Below are 21,490 nucleotides of genomic sequence, written 5' to 3' on the forward strand. Positions count from 1 at the left end.
CTTGCAGAAGATTGGGGCAAACAATAAATGTTTGAAGTACAGTGAAGGATAACAATGACACGTGGGAAGACATGGGTGGAAATAAGATTTTACCATGGACTTTCCAAGCAATGGATTACAAATAATAATAAATACTGTGAAAATTCAAACTGGTTTATCGAGGTTTATATATGGGTTACTTTGCCTTCATCAGATAAACCTCACTGTGTTTGGGAAGCAGCACAAACAAGAAAAAGAGCAATCAGATTGCAGACCCTCACCAGGCCTTGTTTTGTGTGGTGTTTGTGTATTGGTGTGTTTTGTAATTAATATGAGATATAACTCGAACTGCCACTTTATAACTGCTGGCAATGATGACCAGGTACCAAGACGTCCTGCTTTGATCGGACACTTGACCCTGACCCATGATGTTATTTATTATTCAGTTGAATTTGGAATGGGATTAAAATAAATTCAATTCAAATCAAATGGAAGGCCAAATAGGTACAGTCCCCTGCAATGGAGTAATCAGAAGAAACCCAAACAAGAAAAAACCAAAGATGAAGCCATCAGGAGGAATCTGAAAAGGATTCGCACTTCAGCTGCTACTCCTCTACCCTCAAACCCAACCAGATGCCTTATTCAAAAATTACCCCCATGTGGGGGTGACAGTCATCTCTATAATATTTTTTACTATCATAATCAATGAACCGTTGCCAGATATCTCCTAAAATGACAGACTAGATAGGTTTTGAAAATGGCGACTTTCACAACTTTCGTGACCTCGTGACCTTGACCCTGACCTCGAATCCAGGAAAGAATATGTCTTTGGGTATCACTCATCGACCTCGACCCACATACCAAATTTCATCAAGATCGGAAGTAAAAAGTTTTCTTTGTACCGGGAGGTGTTTTTGACCATCTTCCAGGTTATGTGGCGGCCAAACGGGAAGGAAATTCAAAAATCTGTCTGGTTAGATACAAGATAATATTTTTTACTATCATAATCAACAAACAGTTGCCGAATAACTTGTAGAATGGCAGACTAGATAGGTTTTGAAAATGGCGATTTTTATAACTTATGTGACCTCGTGACCTTGACCCTGACCTTGAACCTGGACAAAAGTTATATCGTTGTGCAACACTCATCGACATCTACCCACATACTGTTTCATCAAGATCGGAAAGAAAAATTGTTGACGGACGTACGGACGGACGGACACTTGGTCCGGCTTTATTAGGTCATATCGGTAGAGATGACCTCAAAAAGGTTAGCCAAGTGAGCCTTATTAAAAAAATAATAAAATAAAATCAAAAAGAAACCAGATCAAAAAATTAAATAATTCCGGCTGGCAGATCATGTGTCCGATCAGGTTGAAATTTAAAACATACATTCCCCATCACTACTGATCATAATTGAGAAGTTTCACATCGACTGATTAAGCGATTCAAGAGAAAAATTATTTGAAGATTTTTGCTCAATCCAATGTGGCTACCAGACCATGTGACCTATGATGTCATATGTGTGAACCTTTTGTCCCTCATGGATAGGTGGACATATGTGTAAAGTTTCACTTCGATCTGTTCAGCTACTTCAGAGAAGATTTTCGAAGGTTTTTTTTTTTTGAACAATATGGCTGCCGAATGGCGTGACCGATGAAGTCATCAAATTTTTTCTCTGGACCATTTTATCCCGAGATAACCCTCAAAAATTTTCATACTGATCAGATGTAGTGTTCTACATATGCAATTATGACGTTACAATGGAGGCACCGAGGTCATAAAAAAAAATCACTCATTCCCCATGAGTACATGCCATGTGACAAGTTTCAATTTTTTCCTTGGTGCAGTTTGAGAGATACAGAAAGTTTTTCCGTTTTTTCCAACAAGTCTGCCACATGCGACTGATGACGTTATAATTATCAATAAAACATTCTACTTGAGTAGTCGCTCCTGTGGTGAAAATTTTGTCTCGATCCAACAAGAGGATGCAGAGAAAAAACACAAGTTATGCGCAGACTAACAAACAGACGAAAGAAAAATCACTCAGAGAGTGACATTTGGCAAAACAGAACAAAGTATAACGGCAGTCGGTAAAGCGCATACCTCCACCAGGCTGAACAATTTACATTTTGTATTCCACTGATGGGCTGGATCTGAACCAAAATCTAATCCACTTGTTCTTGTCACCGAACCAACTCATCAACAACTTTTGAGATGTGTGTGGGTGAATGTACGTATGCATGTGTATATTGTTGTGGATTTCCCGCCCGTCGGCGTGCGAACGACCACGTCAAACCAATAGCGGTCGCTTCGCCCACCGAACGGACAATCCAGTCGCGGTTTTCTGGATCAACGCCGGAAACCAGCCACGGGTGTGTTTTTAACCACATCACAACCTTATCCGCACTCTACCCGTGCTACAGGGTCCGATCGCCAAATCTTCAATTTACCTAATTATTTGCGCAGGAAGGTTACCGAGAGATTGTACCTCAATGGGACTGCTTGGAAACGAGCCGCTTAAGCAGCTCACTTCCTTTTGGGATAACCGAGCGGGGTATGATCCCTCAGTCCCGTTGGACCCGTTCACTTTACCGGCTATTTAAAAACCAACTATATTCCGAGTGTAAGATGACAACTAAATTAAGGGAAGAGGACGCAACGAACAGGTTTACTTTCACACAAGGACATTTATTATGATAAAGCACGTATGCAATTAAACAAGGCAAAACACGTATGTAATTATACAAGCAACAAAAGCACGACAAAAGAACTACGACCGTCTATACGAAATGCGGTGCAAACATTTACAGCACACAAAGCACTTAACAATTTCCTACTTATTAGATGGGCCCACGGACACGTACACACACACACACACACACACACACACACACACACACACACACACACACACACACACACACACACACACACACACACACACACACACAATAAATGGTGGCAGAGGCCTTTAATAACAAGCTCCAGCTCGGAGGACAGGTGAGCTGAAACCCAGAGCCTATCTCGAACCTCTCCACCTCGTGTGGTCTTCAAGTTGTTCGGACCCGGGCTCCAGCGAGAGTGAGCTGGATCCAATCGCCGTGAGCTGCGATCCTTCCCGAGCTCCCGCGAATCCTCCCGCGCTTCTCAACACGTGCTGGTGAGACGAGGTGCCGATCCTTCCCGTCGATGCGTCGCTTCCCCGAGGAACCACCTCCACGAAGAGGTCGATGAGTCGCACCAAGCCGGGAACCAAAATGGAGAACAAAGAGCTCCACAAACCAAGAAGAAGAAGCCACCACTCGCAGCTCGAGCCGAGCGACTGGCTTAACTTCCTTCCAAACAGGGCAGCTTGAAACAAAAAGCTCTCCCAGAGACAAGCAGAAGCCAAAGCTCACGGAACCATCAAAGCAAAAAAAACCTCCAAAAAGCCTCCTCCCGAGTCAGGCCTCAGCTGAAGCTCACTGAGCCAGCCAAAGCAAAAAGCTTCCGAAGGCCTCAACCCTAACCCAAGCCAAACAGGACCCGTAGGTCTGCTGAACGGCTACTCTCTGCCAAAGCAAAAAGCTTACTCCTCCAACTCCCCAACACGAACAAAGAAAATATCTCCTCTTATCCTTCTCCCGCCCTTCCCCCGCTCCCGGCATGACTCATGACTCATGCCCTCGTGCTCCATCCCCCGCTCAGCCACGGGTGGGAGGGAGTTGTTGACATCATGAGTCACGGGACGGCAGGGTTCTTCTTGCTCTTCGCAGAAGAGGGGGAGGGATTTCTCCATCGTTCGTTCCCTAACTATTAAATCGATCCGCAGTGCATCTAAATCGATTTCTGAACATTTAAACAATGGAAGGTGAGCTATCTAGGGAACAAGCACTTATCGACATAGCTGACTAAAGGAACCTGTATGTTGTGTGCAATCGAATTCCCAAATTCGTAACAATATTATTCTACCGGTCTCAAGGTTTAGAACACACCAATTTTTCCAGTTTTACTGAAATTTAAGCAGTTTAATGTTTCAATGTACTCTGCAATTAAGGCATAGAACAAATAAACAATTGCAGATGAAAAGGAAATCATGGAATCGTTTTGTTTAACAAAATTGAATCAAAATATTTGACTCATCTAAGTCGCCACCTTTTGCAGATATAACAGCCGAACATACTCATGACATTCTTTTTACAATGGAAATCAAATATTGTTCGGAAAGTTCTTCCCAACTCTATTGCAGAAGTTCCCACAAATGTGTTGCACTTGTTGGTTGCTTTGCTTTCATCCTTCTGTCCAGTTCATCCAAAACCAGCTCGATGAGGTTTAAGTCTGGAGACTGTGCTGGCCATTCCATGATTTGAAGCCTACCATCTTGTTCTTTTCTTCAAAGGTATTTTTAACATCGCCTGGAGGTATGTTTTGGGTCATTATCTTTCTGTAGGATGAACCCCTGACCAACTAGGCGTAGCCAGAGGGTATTGCATGGCGCTGCAAAATGCTGTGGTAGCCCTTTTGGTTCAGGATGACAGTCACTCTGTGCAAGTCGACGACTCGATCCAGCAAAAGAGCCCCAGATCATCACGCTTCCTCCTCCATGTTTGACAGTTGGTTTCACAAACAGAGGAACCATCCTTTTGCCTACTCGACGGTGTACAAAAACCCTGCGTGATGAACCAAAGATTTCAAATTTTGATTAATCAGTCCATAAGACCCTTCTTCCAGTTTTCAGTGGTCCACTGGTGGTGCTTCATGGCCCAGGCAAGCCTCTTTCATATTTTGCCATCTTAGCAATGGCTTTCTTACTGCCACTTGACCTGTCAAACCTGCAGCTCGAAGTCTTCTCTTCACAGTTGAAACTGAGACTTCCTTACTTTGACCAGTGTTAAGCTGTGCTTGAAGCTGCTGTCCTGCGAGCCACCTATCACGCAAGCTGTTAACTCTCAGAAACTTGTCTTCTGATTGTGTTGTGGCTTTGGGTCTGCTCGATCTCTTCCTGTCAGAGTTTCCTCCAGTTTCCAAGTGCCTTTTGATGGTGTAGGAAACTGTACTCACTGACACCTTGGCTTGGTTTGCAATTTCTCTAAAGGAAAGACCTCCACTTTTAAGGGTTATCATGGTCTCTCTGTCTTCCTTTGTTAATTGTCTTTTTCTCATCATTATGATTGCAATATACTACTTCCTGCAGTGCAATGATGTCCAAATAATGCTTCAGAGGGTGCAGCAACAGAGTCTGTTCCAACACTGCTTTTATGCAGACAGAGGTTTTGTAATTAATCAACAAAAGTTGGGACACCTGTAAGAATTGTTTGCATAAACTTTCAAGGCTTAATTTACTTCCATTGCTACAAAACAGCTGCAGTTGCTAACCCATTACTTGTTCCTTGAAAAGGGCCTTTTTTAACAACTCTGAAATTTAAATTATTTTTCAGTTTTTGGTAATCTAAACATTTTTTTTAACCTCTGGCAGTTTACCGCTTCGCTTTGTACCATTTCAGGTTATTCACTGGACTTGAACTGCTTAAATTTCAGTAAAAACTGATAAATGGGGGTGTTCTAAAACTTTTGACCGTGTGTGTGTGTGTGTGTGTGTGTGTGTGTGTGTGTGTGTGTGTGTGTGTGTGTGTGATATGTCACGTAATATCTGTCAACCAATGAGATTGCATACAAATGAAAAAGCCAGAAAAGTAATCTTTAAAGAGCAGGTTTTGGGTCGCTGATGACGTTGCGTGATTCGAAGGTTGTCATCACATTAATAATCGTTGGCCAATTATTTTCTTACATTTGAAACTCAAAATATGCTAAAATTAGTTTTTAAGTCTAATCTTTTGTCAGTGATCGAAAAACAGACTGGAATTTACCGAAGATGCTATGACGTCACGTTCTCTGAAAACATCATGAACATTCGGAAATAGCGAGTGAACAATGGCGAGATGCGAATCAGAGAGTGATTTCAGCGGCGATGAAATTGAGTGTTTTCATTCCGATATTGCCGAGGATGAGTCGGAGGATGATGGGAATTTATACTATAGAGTTTCTGGCCCTGAGCCATATAAATTTGAGCCACTTGCAAGTGCCAGAAAACGGCCTATTTCGTGTACAAGTGGCAGGACTGACTGCCCAGCAGTTCACACTGACAGACTCCACCAAACAGATTGGTTTGTAGATTTTCATTTTCTTGTTCGATGCATAAAATAATGTAAAGTTTAATTCATCTGTGACTTGATATAATGATTTTTAACCCTCTAATCACTCAAGAGTCAGAAATAGAATGAATCAATAATGGGCCCAAATATATTATACACCGTAGCCTTGGCATTGAAGTCTTTCTGACAGCTGAGCTTGACCCTAGTGAAAGTGAACAGTTAGAACAAACCTCAACTTTCAAGAGACTGTTGTGGCATATAAATACCAAAACATGTTTAGCCTCATTCGGAAATATTCGACCAAATTTAGAAAAAAAAAAAAATGGAAAAATCGATCATTTTTTTACAATTGAAATGAAATAACCCAATTTGCTGATGCTGTTAAAAAAGTAATTTAATCAACAATAAGTTTATTTGTTGAGAAATTTTTTCATGCTTGTGTTTTTCAGAAAGTTTATTTATGTGTTTTTCCATGTACTCTTTAAGAATACATTTCAAGGTTTTTCTCACTTAAACTCAACAATTGATTCTGTGACAGAGCAGTATCTGGAGAACTTGTCAACCAACAACTCATATTTACAGAGTGGTGATTAGATGTGTTTATGCCTTCGTAATCCTCGCTGTGAAATGGTCACCACAAATGACAAGTCTATCCAAAGGGTCCTCTTCATCCGTTTTATTTAAGGGAAAATTCGCCCGTTTTGTTTGTACAAATCTTATCCACTGCCGGCGAATGCTTGATTACTTCGGGAATCGGTGGGAGCGAATACCAATTTTCCAGCCATTTTCGCAAAACATGACGACACACGTACGAGGCATGATGTACAAATATCCAAATAACTTTGTTCTACAATAATTCAAAATAACAAAGGATAATATAGACAGTTGCAAGCTCAAAAAAGCGAAAGAACGGCCCGCTGAACTGGATACTTCTTCAATGAACGAGTGAGCGTCCGCTTTGTTTTGGAGAATGTGACGTCAACATCCATATATGGCATGCGGCTGTTTTTTTTTCAAGAGCCTCGAGAAATAACAACTTTGGAGTTAAATTTCATTATTTTTTGCCCATAGTTAGGCAACCACAATAGTTTGCATCGAACTATTTAATGCACATTTCATCATATCGATAAATTTTCAGAACATGTTTGGTGACCCGCAACCTGCTGTTTAAAGGCTCAGGTGGTGGATGAAAAAAACCTTTGGGACAATCCCCAGATCAGACTTGGGCTGTGTGCCAAATTTGGTGATTGTCGGTCCAGCGGTCCTTGCAAAAAACGCGAACAAGCAGAGACAGACATCCGACGAATCTTATTTATTAGATGTTGTTTTTGGCCCTATCAATTTTAGAAATTAGGCCTGTTTTGACCTTTTGACCTTAAACATAATTGGCTCATTGAATTCAATGACCTGAAATATAAATCCTCTTCAAATTTCAAGTCAATCGGATGAAAATTGAGGAATTTAGAAATCTCACCTAAGTTGTTGACCTTGGGCCTATGTCGACCTCAAAAATAATTGGTGATCGAATTCAGTGACTCAAAATATATAACCTCTTCAAATTTCAAGTCAATCAGATGAAAATTAAGGAATTTAGAAATCTCACCTAAGTTGTTGACCTTGGGCCTATGTTGACCTCAAAAATAATTGGTGGTTGAATTCAGTGACTCAAAATATATAACCTCTTCAAATTTCAAGTCAATGGGAAGAAAATTGAGGATTTTAAAAAATACCTCCTTAGTTGTTGACCTTGGGCCGATGTTGACCTTTTCGTCTATGTTGACCTCAAAAATAATTGTCTGGTTGAATTCAGTGACCTGAAATATATATCCTCTTCAAAATTCAAGTCAATCAGTTGAAAATCTTTAAAGGTCTGAAAAATCTGGAAAATCTTTAGATATCAAGCAATGTTCTTTGTAAGATTCACTTCTCTTTGAGCAATGAAACCGAGACCAGTTACAATGTCAAATTTAAGATAGCATGAGTGAATGCCTGTTGTTTTGAATCCTGAGATAACTTTACAGAAGACAGTGATTGAACTAGATAATTGCAGATGAACACGCAAGAGGTGAGTCTTGCACAGAAACGACAGCATCAAAGTTAAAAGGAAGTATAGACGTACGGGTAGGCAGCACTTGTAGCGAGTTGAATGAACACGTCCCGTGCCGAAGCCTCCGCACAGACACAGCTGAAGGGCACAGGTGGGGGTAGGCCATGGTCACGGCAGAATTTGGCAGGGCTGCTCCAGTAATCCTGTCTTAGCTCTGGCAGGTCTGATTTGCATGCCACTACATGGCAAGGCACACCATCACGTTTCAAGATCTACACTCGGGATGGAAGAAAGAAGGAAGAAAATAGAGAACTATGATGTGTGTAGCATTATAATGTGTGGTGTAGCATCAATGTGGTGCACAGACTTGGCAAATTAGAGCATAGCCTTGTGTGTATGCTGTTTCAAACAATCACCCTACCCCTCTCCACCCCCCCCCCCCATTTAAAATACAAGCATCTATAATTCAAAAAGTAACACCATGCAACTAAAGCCATAAGGTGTAGAATAAAACGAATAACCCTTAAGGCAGTACTTTAATTTTAATATTGATGGTTAAAAGAAATGTTTGTGTGGCAGATGAATGCTTAGCTTGCTTAGGATTTGCTGCAGGTAAACACACAGAAGGGTTGGAAAACAACAAAATAGCAACTTGTAGCCTTTTAACAAAGGCCGCATTTACATAAACATTGGTCATCTGTAAATATGTTGTACTTCGACATGAATTACAAGGAACAAATCAGCACAGTACATGTGATTAAAACCTGGGATGCAATCATGCTCAGATGGGGATATAAAAAAGTCAAATGTAACTTTGCAAATTGATTTACTCGAAACGTCTGACTTGCAAGTACGATGCACTGATCAGTAGCTTGTATCGAACATGCTTATTGTTAAAATTATCACTTGTGTGACAATGATTTATTGTCACACTGAAGAAACAACAGAACTAGATTACAAGGATTACAAGGAAATTATGTGCAGGAGGAGGCCATTTGGCCGATCATGCCTGCACCACACCAATTCCAGATTTAATAAATCTGTCAATACCCCTTTCCCTTCGCGTGCAGACTTTTGGCTGCTACACTGGGACTCATTTTGCCGACCGCAGAAGGATGAAGGGCTGAGTCAACCCCCTGGTGTTAATTCAGCAGCCAATAAAGCTTGAACTCAGGACCCGAGGATCCCAAGCCACCACCCTAACCACTAAGCTAACACCAGGTTGATCATCAATTTAAACTAAAGTAATGCTATAGGGTTGAATTTTAAAGGGCAAAATGATTGGTTTTGTCAGCAACATGATGAGATATCATGTTCAAAGGAAAATATGTATTTGTCAGGATGCACGATGTGTGGGAGAAAAAGGGGAGCGGAAGTGGTGGTGGGGGGGAACAGCTCGGATGGCTTCCAAAACTACAAATGTGGAGTGGGTTCATCTTGTTGATGGTGAATAAGAAAGTCCATAAAAGCATGAAAATAGTTCAACAAGCATCACATGTACTGCAGTTGAAAGGAACAAAGATTCATTCAGTGATGAGCCTTATGGTCAGAACCCAGGTTTGAATCGTATATTATAATGAGAAAGCATCCCAAGATGCAAAGTCCATCCGAGTCCACTTTGTACTCAAATTAAACTTGACGAAAACAGCAGCTATAAAAAAACAAATAATCCAAAATGTATTCATTAGTGTTCTCTATATTCTCACAATAACGGTTTGTTGAAAATTTGAGAAAAGCTCAAATGGTGAATTGAATTATTTTTTAATGTCTTGCATTTCTTTTATTTTGGAGTTCCTGTGACTTTGCCATTTGATATTTTGACCCAATTCTACTTCTTTTTTTTTTTTAGCTTATCTGGAATTGAAATTCCAGATCAGGTACTTCGTTGTCAATGTGTACCGTCCGTCTGTCTGTCTCCTATTTCAACTTCTCTGGCCAAACCGATGGGCCGATCTGGCTGAAATTTGGCAGCAAGGCTCTGCTCCTGATTGGTAACGGGGATTGCAAAACTCGTTGCGGTCACTTGACTTTAAGTAGGTCAAAATGGCGGACATAGTAAATACCTTGAAAAAAATCTTCTCCAGACCTCCCAGTCAGAATGCTACCAAATTTGGGTGACAACACTAGGTCCAAGCCCAGATATGCTACAGCTAAAGTGGTCCTATTTTTATCCATATTCTCATAATAAAGGTTTGTTGAAAATTTGATGAGAAAAGTTGAAATGGTAAAAAAGTTATGGTCTGGACAGACACAGACAGACACAGACAGAAGTGATTGCAAACCCCATCTCCAGCTGCACGGGGGATGGATTTATCATAATAATAATAATATCAATAATAACAAGAATAACAATAATAATAATAATAATAATAGTAATAATAAATCATCCATATAAATGAAACACTTATTCTGTTTGTTTGCCTTTCCGATGATTTTCTCTTTTTAAACTACTCGACCAGGGACCAGACAACCAACATCATTACAAAGGTCTTTATCCAAGGAGTTTCGGTTGCATATACTGTATTACCAATGACCTTATTATGTTTTTCTACAATTTATTTACTTCTACGCTATTTTCACTGACAGATCACGAGATGACGGAATCTCACGAGAATGTGAATTAAACATTGTTTATTTATTTACTTCAAACATTGCATTTAACAAATGGGAACAGCGGTGGCGTTAAGAATGGGAAGAAAGGGGGAGGGAATGACAGAGTTGGGGGTGTGGGAGGGAAAAAGTTGAGAGTGGGAAGTTGAGGCGTTGGAAGTGGAAGGTTGAGGCTTTGGGAGTGGAAGGCTGAGGCGTTGGGAGTGGGAGGCTGAGGCGTTGGGAGTGGGAGGCTGAGGCGTTGGGAGTGGGAGGCTGAGGCGTTGGGAGTGGGAAGTTGAGGCGTTGGGAGTGGAAGGCTGAGGCGTTGGGAGTGGAAGGTTGAGGCGTTGGGAGTGGGAGGCTGAGGCGTTGGGAGTGGAAGGCTGAGGCGTTGGGAGTGGGAGGCTGAGGCGTTGGGAGTGGGAGGCTGAGGCGTTGGGAGTGGGAGGCTGAGGCGTTGGGAGTGGGAGGTTGAGGCGTTGGGAGTGGGAGGCTGAGGCGTTGGGAGTGGGAGGCTGAGGCGTTGGGAGTGGGAGGTTGAGGCGTTGGGAGTGGGAGGTTGAGGCGTTGGGAGTGGGAGGTTGAGGCGTTGGGAGTGGGAGGTTGAGGCGTTGGGAGTGGGAGGTTGAGGCGTTGGGAGTGGGAGGTTGAGGCGTTGTGAGTGGGAGGTTGAGGCGTTGGGAGTAGGAGGTTGAGGCGTTGGGAGTAGGAGGTTGAGGCGTTGGGAGTGGGAGGTTGAGGGGTGGGGAGTGGGAGGTTGAGGGGTTGGGAGTGGGAGGTAGAGCCGTTGGGAGTGGGAGGGATGAGTACTTGGGGTTGGGGGGGGGAGTTGAGGACTTGGGTTTTTGGGGGAATGGGGAGTTGAGGACTTGAAGAAGAAAGTGGAAGACAAAGCATTTGCATGGGGTGGGGGGGGGGAGATAGTTGGGAGAGGGGGTTGAAGAGTTGAGGTTGGAAGAGGGAGAGGGGTTGAGGATTTGGGTTTTGAGTGGTGGGGGAGATTAAGATGAAGAAGAAATGGGGAGAGGAGGAGGCAGATAGTTGGGAGAGGGGAGTTGAGGCAGATAGTTGGGAGAGGGGAGTTGAGGCATTGAGAGAGAGTGAGGTTTGGCATTGAGAGAGGGAGGTTGAGACATTGGGAGGGTGAGGTGAGAACTTGGAGTTGGGAGGGCGGTTGCGGATTTGGACTTTGGGGGTGGAGGTGGGGGGGATTATGGAGTTGAGGACTTGAAGTAAAAATGGGGAGGTGAAGACAAAGATCATGGCAGGTGATAACACCTACTACTGGTCTGGTCACTCTGATGGTTACCATAACCAAGGAGTTGCTGTGGCTGTGTCCAATAAGCTGACTCCTGTGATAATTGAGGTAACACCGGTCAATGAGCATAATTTGAGAATGAATATTCCTCACTCATTGGGTGTAATTTCCTTAGTCTCTATATATGCTCTGAATGAGGTGAGTGATCTCACTTTAAAGGAGGAATTCGATGTCGCGCTCAAGTCTGTGGTTGATCAGTGCCCCAAGTGAGATACTCTTCTCGTCTTGGGGGATTTCAATGCATCAACTGGCACTGAGGGGATGGTTATGAGATATGTGTTTGTCCCTATGGTTCTGGAACTGTGAACCAGAAGAGCACGAAGTTCCTTGACTATGCAAGAAGTCATGGATTAAGGGTGGCCGGTTTTTGGTTTGAGAGCCCACAGTCTCATCGCTGGACTTGTTGTTTCAACGCTGGTGGTGTGGCAAAGGAGATTGACCATGTGCTTGTTGATGGTCACTGGAGGATGACTCAGAACTGCAGTGTCTACCGAAGTGCTCAGTTCCTCAATGCTGACCACATGCTTGTTGTCGCAACACTGAAGTTGCAGCTCAAATCCAGGAGAATGGCACCATCCCAGCCGAGGTTGGATATAGGCAAGCTGGTGGCGGGGGGGGGGGATCTGGGTGCTTTGGGAGATCCTGAAGAGTTGTAGAGTGCCTTCAAGAATACCATCCTTGCTGTTGCCAGTGGATGTTTTGGAAACCCACTGTCAGGTGACAAATAACTTTATCTCCCAAGAGACACTAGATAACATTGACCAGAGTTGAAGGGCCAGGCTTAACAGTAGAGCTGAGATGTTCAGGAAGTTGAGGTGTAAAACTGCACGTGCGCTGAAGACGGACAAGGAAGCCCATATGCGAGGAATCTGTGAAGGGGTAGAGCATCACCTATGGTCAAGTGATTCGCATTCTGCTTGCAGAGGAATTTGTGCAATGCGTTCATCCAAGTCCGTCCTTCGGTGAACTGCAGTTAGAGTGGAGGGTGGTGAGCTCTTGACAGAGATGTCCAAAGTGAAGGCCCACTGGGCCGGTAACTTTGAGCATCTGTATCAGGCTGACCCACCAGCTGTTGAGTTGGATGTCAGGGGTGTAACTATTCCTATTGCTGATCTTCCAATCAACTGTGACTCACTTTCGTTTTTGGAAGCACAGGCTGCGGTGAACCAATTGAAAGGGGTTAAAGCTCCTGGGATCTGTGGCATCATTGCTGAATTTCTCAAGGCTGGTGGAAATGCTGGACTCATGTCATTGCATGCAGTTCTGTGCTGTGTTTGGAACACAGGCATCATCCCAACTGACTGGAAGAGGGGCCTTGTTGACCCTCTCTGGAAAGGGAAGTGATTGCCAGGACTACAACAACGACAGAAGGGTGATGCTGATCTCAGTGCCAAGCAAGGTATTTTTGCGCAGACAATTCTTGAGAGGTTTTGCCACCATCTCCTTGAGAAACAGCGCCCAGAGCAGTCAGGCTTTACACCAAAGAGGTCAACGATTGACTGTATCCTTGCCCTTTGGGGCCTCACCAAATGCAGACAAGAGTTTTGGCAGGAGCTGCTCGCAACCGATATTGATCTGGGCAACGCGTTTAATTCGGTGAATTGGGATGCCCTCTGGAGGATTGTTGGTCTTCGTGGGGTTCCACCAAAATGAACAATCTCATTTCTGAACGATAATCGAGAACTGAGAGTGCTGTGAGTTGTGGTGGTTCCATGTCCGACTTATTTCCAGTTGTTACTGGTGTTCATCAGGGGTGTGTACTTGCCTCCACACTTTTCAGCACTTGTATGGACTGGATGTCAGAGAGATCAAGCTGTGGTTTATCATTTGGGAATCAAACGATCTCCAACCTATATTTCGCAGATGATGCAGTCATCTTTGCGGAGACGCTGGATATCCTTATGGGGTCCCTTGAAGCGCTGAATGAGGAGTCGTAGCTGCTGGTATTATGGGGTTCCTGGGTTAAAACTAAGATCCAGGCTTTCAATGACATCTTGGATGCTGCCATCTTGTCTGTACCTGTTTGTGTTGAGGGTTTTGAAGTCACAGAAAGATTCACTTTCCTTGGCAGTGATAATCACGTCTCCATATGTTCTGAGCCAGAGGTCTAGAGACGTCTGGGTCGGTAATCATGGATTCACTGTATCATGGGGTGTGGTGGTGTCGGTAGCTATGCAGGAGGATGAAAGTCTGAGTCTTCAGGTGCTTGGTGCTTCCAGTCTTGCTCTATGGATGTGAGACTTGGACTCTGACCAGGGATCTGAGATGGAGACTTGATTCCTTTGGTACCAGTTCTCTTTGGAGAATTCTTGGCTATCACTGGTCAGACTTTCTCTCCAATGAGCAGTTGCTGAGAGACTCAGAAGAGATTTGCTACCTGTATCGCTCGCAAGTGTTGGCTGCAGCTGTATGGACATGTGGCTCGTTTTCCTGATGCTGATCCTGCTCACCAGATTCTTTCAGCGAGGGAGCTTCATGAGTGGAAGCGGTCAACAGGCCGACCACATGCCTCTTGGTTGCAGCAGGTTTATCGGCATCTCACGGAGATGGGGATGGGCCAGGCATCTTCCTGGGGGATGGCCAGACGGAGTCCCCTGGTGTATCAGCGGAAAGTGGTTGCAGTGACATGCTGCTCCAGTGCTTGCTCCCATACCTGATGTGACCTGTTGAAAATGGGGTTGGGAGAGGGGAGTTGAGGCTTTGAGGTTGGTAGGTGGGTTGAGGAATCGGGGTTGGGAGGGGGGGTCGAGGCATTGGGGTTGAGGAATTGGGGTAGGGTGTGGGGCAGGGTTGAGGACTTGGGGTGGGGTTGGGGGGAGTGGTTGATGACTTGGGATGGGGGCGGGGCTTAGTTGAGGACTTGGGATGGGGGTGGAGTTGATTGAGGACTTGAAGTCACAATTTACATTACGTGGAATTTTCACGGGTCCCTGCTAGTAATAATGAGATCCCTTGGAAGGAACTTCAACGCTGGAGGAGGCCATTAGGCCCATCAAGCCTCGGCAACTGTTGCCAACCTATGGTTGTGTCCATACTATTTTATTGTCTGTCTGTCATACTGTCCTTATTTTACATATTTGATGAGGGTCAAAAGCAAGGAAGCGGCAAGTAACATTTAAAAAGTCTTTTGTATGACTCGGACAGGATCCATCATGTACTGTATGGAATTTACAGTACCCTCCATAAGTATTGGAACAGTGAAATCAAAGTTGTTATTATTACCATATACTCAAGAAATTTGGATTTGAGATCAAAAGATGAATTTGAGGAAAGAGTACAGAAGGTCAACTTTTATTTCTATGCATACACGTTTTATCATTGCAGAACAATATCACTTTTCATGTTGAGTCCCCCTCCCCCCCCTCATTTTCGGTTTTCTCAGAAAACTATAGCTGGAGGATAGTTCAAATTTTACCTGTCTGACTTTTACAAAGTCAGAGTAATGAATGATAGTGCATAATTTTTATTTCAGGTATTTTAAGGTTACAATCCTGCAGACAGCGACTTATAGAAAGTGTGTGTGTGTGTGTGTGTGTGTGTGTGTGTGTGTGTGTGTGTGTGTGTGTGTGTGTGTGTGTGTGTGTGTGTGTGTGTGTGTGTGTGTGTGTGTGTGTGTGTGTGTGTGTGTTCGTGCGTGCGTGAGAGAGAGAATGTACCTTGTGGGCATTGGCACAGTGTCGGAAAGATTGTGCGTTGTTGACGTCGTAAAGAAGGCAAGCAACATCACACGGCCCTTCCGCAGGATTTGGTTGCTCAGATTCATGTAGCTGTCAGGAGACGGGATTATTAGTTGGCTTTCAATACCCATTTGATGCACAGCATAGGAAACAGAGCTCCTCAGACAATTTCCCAGGTCGTTTTTCATCGCATGCCGATTGTGCACGCCTTTTCAACTTCATGCGTGCCTTATCCGGTACGGAATGAGTCAGGTGATCAAAGAATAACAATACTGTATGCTACAAATGCCAACTCTGCCCTGTCATTAAAAGCCCAAGGTTGTTTCTCAAAATTATCTCACGGTATACACAACATCAGAAAAGGTAAGAAGGCTCACCGGCCAACGAAAACTAAAGTACTGTGGATATCACCTTCATTATGACTGTGATGAATAATGGAATTTGGAGAAACAAAGTTGCACACATAAAGAAAAAGCACCACATTCTTAGAGTACAACACACATATTAATGGCATTAATTTGTGCCAACCTTCGACCTTTACATTATAAAATTGGGTGTTTTGTGGTTGATATGTGTTTTGAACCTCCCCTGAGGTGGGGGGTGGGGGGGGAGAAAAAAAAACCTACAAAAACTAAAAAATAAATAGATACAAACGATAAAAATGTTTTTTTGCATTTTCTTCTTTGTATCTTGTGTTGAGAAATTAGTATGGTGTTAACGCAGGCATGATGGGCTGAATGGCCTCCACCTGTGTCTGTTTTCCTTGTACAGCAATAAGGGGCACACGTTGCAGATTGTAGCGACTTCATTCCCCTCACCCCCTACCCCGACTCGCCAAGAGGGTTTTCCGCCTTCGGCGAAATCCGTGTGTTGAGGTGTATATCCATGTCAAGATAGCTCATCGCGGAGTTTTTTCCATGGCCGCTTGTCAAAACAAAATGGCGCAACATTAATCCATATATCATGGAGCAAGTGTGTGTGTGTGTGTGTGTGTGTGTGTGTGTGTGTGTGTGTGTGTGTGTGTGTGTGTGTGTGTGTGTGTGTGTGTGTGTGTGTGTGTGTGTGTGTGTGTGTGTGTGTGTGTGTGTGTGCGTGTGCATGAATGAACGTACATCCACTCTTCACCCATTGGTTGTACAGCTGACCTGACATCACCCACAAGTGTACTGAACCTAGAATACCCAGAGTAATCAGAAGACCCCTCCCAAGGACCCAAATGACTGAAGAACTAAGCAACCCCGAGGACCCAAAACACCCAAAAGATCCCAAGGATGCAAACAACCATGAAGACACAAAAGAGTGAAACATCCCGAAGACCCCAAAGACTCAAAATACGCTGAAGACCCTTAAATACCCAAAAGACCCACAAAACCCCAACATAAACAACCCAAAATATTCTGAAGACCATAAAAGACCCCAAAGACACATAAAGATCACAAACACCCCAAAGACAAAAAATATGCTGAAGACCCTTAAAGACCCCAAATACCCTTAACAATCCCAAAGACCCAAAATATTTCAGGTCAGGTCAGGTATGGGAGCATGTGCCGGAGCAGCGCATCTCTGCATACACTTTCCGCCGGTACTACAAGGGCCTCAGTTTGGCCATCCCCCCGGCAGATGCCTGGCCCATCCCCATCTCCTTGAGATGTTGATCAATCTGCTGCAACCACGAGGCACGTGGTTGGCCCGTTGGCATCCTCCACTCATGAGGATCCCTCGCTGACAGAATCTGGTGAGCAGGATCAGCGTCAGGAAAACGAGCCACATGTCCATACAGCCACAGCTGACGCTCACAGACTATGCAGGTAACAAATCTCATTTGAGTCTCTCTCAGCAACTGCTCGTTGGACACAAAGTCCGAACAGCGACAGCCAAGGATTCTCCGAACAGACCTGGTACCAAAGGAATTAAGTCTCTGTCTCAGATCCCTGGTCAGAGTCCAAGTCTCACATCCATAGAGCAAGAGTGAAAGCACCAAGGACGTGAAGACTTGCACTTTTGTCCTCCCACACAGGTACCGCCACACCCCATGATCCATTGAATCCAGGACTCACCAGGCCCGACCCAGACGTCTGTTGACCTCTGGCTCACAGCCAGCAGAGACATGAATATCACTACCAAGGTAAGTGAATCTCTCCACGACCTCAACATCTTCACCACAAACAGGCACAGACAGGATAGCAGCATCCAAGATGTCGTTGAAATCCTGGATCTTAGTTTTGACGCAGGAAACCCGTAATCCCAGAGGCTCTCACTCCTCATTCAGCACCTCGAGGGCCCTCAATAGGATATCCAGTCTCCGCAAAGATGACTGCATCATCTGCGAAATCAAGGTCAGAGAGCTTGACATTCCCAAACGATGCACCGCAGCTTGATCTCTCCGACATCCTCCCCAGAATCCAGTTCATACAAGTTCTGAAAAGTGTGGAAGCCAGTACACACCCCTGACAAACTCCAGTAACAACTGGAAATAAGTCATAGATGGTATCACCAAATCTCACAGCACTCTCAGTACCACAGTATAGATCACGATCAGATCGATCAGTTTTGGTGGCACGACACGAAGAACAAGACTCCTCCAGAGGGCATCCCGATTCACTGATTCAAACGCTTTACAGAGATAAGCATAAGCTGTGAGCAGTCACTGCCAAAACTCTTGTCTGCCTTCGGTGAGGACCCGAAGAGCAAGGATACAGTTAATCGTTGACCTCTTTGGTGTAAAACCTGACTGCTCTGGACGCTGGTGCTCAAGCAGATGGTGGCGAACCCCATCAAGAATTATCCGAGCAAAGACCTTGCCTGGCACTGAGAGCAGCATCAGCCCTTGGTAGTTGGTGCAGTCTTGGCGATCACCCATCCCTTTCCAGAGAGGGACAACAAGGCCCCTCTTCCAGTCAGTTGGGATGATGCCTGTGTTCCAGGCAGAGCACAGAACTGTGTGCAAAGACACAAGTACAGCATTTCCACCAGCCTTGAGAAGTTCAGCATGGATGCCACAAATTCCAGGAGCTTTACCCCATTTCAACTGGTTCACCACAGTCTGTGTTTCTGCAAACGAGGGTGGACTGCAGTTTATTGGAGGGTCAGCAATAGGGACAGTAACACCATTGCATCCAACTCAACAGCTGATGGATCAGTCTGGTACAGCTGCTCAAAATAACCAACCCAGCGGGCCTTCACGTCGGACTCTTCTGTCAAGAAACCAACACCCTCTGCTCTAACTGCAGTATACATCAGGTTGGGCTTGGAGGAATGCATTGCGCGAATTCCCCTGTAGGCAGGATGAGAATCACTTTACCACAGGTGATGCTCTACCCCTCACAGATTCCTCGCACATAGGCCTCCTTGTCCACCCTTAGTGCATGTACAGTTTTACGCCTCAGCTCCCTGAAAAGCTCAGCTCTGCCACTCAGCCAGGCCCTGTGACTCTGGTCAATGGTATCCAGTGTCCCTTGAGAGACAAAATTCTTCTTCACTCAATGGTGAGTTCCAAGACATCCACTGGCAACATCAAGAACGGTGGTCTTGAAGGCACTCCACAACTCTTCAGCATTCCCCAAAGCACCTTGAGCCCCCCCCCCAATCTCCACTCAGCCTGTTCGCTAACTCCTCAGCTACCCTCTTATCCTTGAGCTTGCCAACATCCAGCCTAGGCTGGGATAGTACCATTTTCCTGGATTTAAGCTACAACTTCAGAGTTTCTACAACAAGCCTGTGGTCAATATTGAGGAACTGAGCACTCCGGTCGACCCTACAGTTCGGGATTATTCTCCAGCGACCATCAACGAGCACATGGTCAATCTCCTTTGCCACACCATCAGCATTGGAATACCAAGTCTTGTGATGAGCCTTTGGACGCTGAAACCACGAATCAGCCACGCTAAGTCCATGACTTCTTGAAAAGTCAAGAAACTTAGTGCTATTCTGGTTCACAGTTCCAGACCCATGGGGACCAACACATGTCTCATAACCATCCCTATCAGTTGCAATTGATGCATTGAAATCTCCCAAGACGAGAAGAGTATCTCACCTGGGGCAATGATCAACCACAGACTCGAGCGTGGCACAGAATGCTTCCTTCACGGTGAGATCACTCGCCTCAGTCGGAGCATAAACAGAGACCAAGGAAATGACACCAAAGGAGTGACGAATCCTTCGTCTGAAAGTACGCTCATTGACTGGTGTTACCTCAATTATCATTGGAGTCAGCTTATTGGATGCAGCTGCAGAAACTCCTTGGGCATGGATATCCATCAGAGCGACCAGTCCAATTGTAGGCGTAACCACCTGCCATGATCTCACCGCAATCCGGTCTCCGAACCTCAGATGGTGATGGAATACCAATGTCCAAACGCTTGAGCTCAGGTGATAACAGAGCCAGGTGATCATCCTCTCTAATAGTACAGTGGATAAGCACAATAATTGTGCGTTTTATAAGAAAAGCATGAATTTTCTGACATAGTTAGTGAATACCATCAGGCTTATATTCAGACGTGGAGGGAAGTCAGATTTGACCTCTGAGGACTGTGAGAGGTCAAATCCAAGAAAGCCACCAGTCCACCAGGTCTAATGTTCAAACGCGTTTAATTTTGGAACTAAACAGTGTAAAAAAACATTTAAGGTGTCATTTCCAACTAAGTTTGGAATGGCCATTCATTTGGTGATACTTTTGAGATCGCCAGGAGCCAAGGAAATGCATTTGGAACAAGGTCAAGGTCAAATTACGTTACAAACTTTTGGACATTATTTTGGTAAAGACAATGGATTGGACCTATGCAATATAGCGAAACTTCGCTTCCATTTTGACACTATAGGGATAATAATACAAAAAAATTAACAGAATAGTCCCATGCTGCTTGTCTATTTAATACTTTATTAAGAGCAATGATGATGATGGTAATGGTAGTGATCAAAATCTAACAGCCTCCAGAACAGAAGCACAGTGCAGTGCACTTGAGCGTTTCGGCACACTTGCACCGTCCATTGCATCCTTTCGCACGGTGACAACGGATCAATTCATGGCACGATTTTGATACTTCGGGGAGAGTGGTCCAAAGCGGCTGCCACCCAGTTGTTTCCTTTGTCCAGCCCCAGTCAGATGGCTCTGGCATCTCTGGATCCAGGACCAATGCCTGGCTCCAACAGTTGGCCTGGTAGCAAGTGCACTTGATGTGCTCTTTGAGTGCTGCCTGGGTTGGAGGAATGTTCTCTAGAGTTGTAGACTTCTGTGTGAAGAGCTGTTTCCTGGCATGATTCACTTCCGTGCTCTCACTGGTTCAGTCGTACATTAGCACCACAAATCGCTCTAGCAGTAACATTGATCCTTCAGTGACCTAACTTGGCATGCATAGGAGTTCATTGAAAGCATCATTCACCTCTGGGAAAGACTTCCAAGTTTCCCAGACAGTCTTCTTTCCTCTGCCAGTGAATGCAGATACAGTATCTCACCCGGTGAAAGCGTGAAGGACTGGGAGAGTCAGACACTGTGTTGGATTCATTGTGGCAACCATTTCGTGAACAGCTATGTAACGAAAGCTTGACCCGACACCAAAGGCACAGCCAACCCATTGCTCATTAGGAGCTGTCTTGCTGAATGAAGCTACAGCCAGTACTACCACATCAGTATCAACGGTACGTACGTCACCTTCTTACACCCCCTTTGCACAGCATCTGCCACATGCAGAAGTAGACGAGTGTCGGCCTTCTCCTGCGAACATGGGGCAAGGCAGGCCAAGTATGA

At 44.6% G+C, this 21,490-nt stretch overlaps 1 protein-coding gene across 4 annotated transcripts in view; it reads right to left on the minus strand.

Annotated features, from left to right (window-relative positions):
• Window positions 1-21,490, minus strand: part of LOC147022175 (mitochondrial Rho GTPase 1-like) — a 105,762-nt gene that overhangs the window by 2,027 nt on the left and 82,245 nt on the right. For all 4 annotated transcript variants that reach the window (XM_085892829.1, XM_085892831.1, XM_085892830.1 and 1 more), the window contains 2 exons: window positions 15,727-15,837; window positions 8,233-8,432 (listed from right to left, as the gene is read on the minus strand). In XM_085892829.1, coding sequence (XP_085748955.1) covers window positions 8,233-8,432; window positions 15,727-15,837 — 311 coding nt within the window. The remainder of the gene's footprint in view (window positions 1-8,232; window positions 8,433-15,726; window positions 15,838-21,490) is intronic.

Source organism: Eptatretus burgeri, chromosome 8 (assembly GCF_056783735.1).
Source record: "Eptatretus burgeri isolate ZD-2024b chromosome 8, Ebu_testis_v1, whole genome shotgun sequence".
NCBI lineage: Eukaryota > Metazoa > Chordata > Myxini > Myxiniformes > Myxinidae > Eptatretus > Eptatretus burgeri.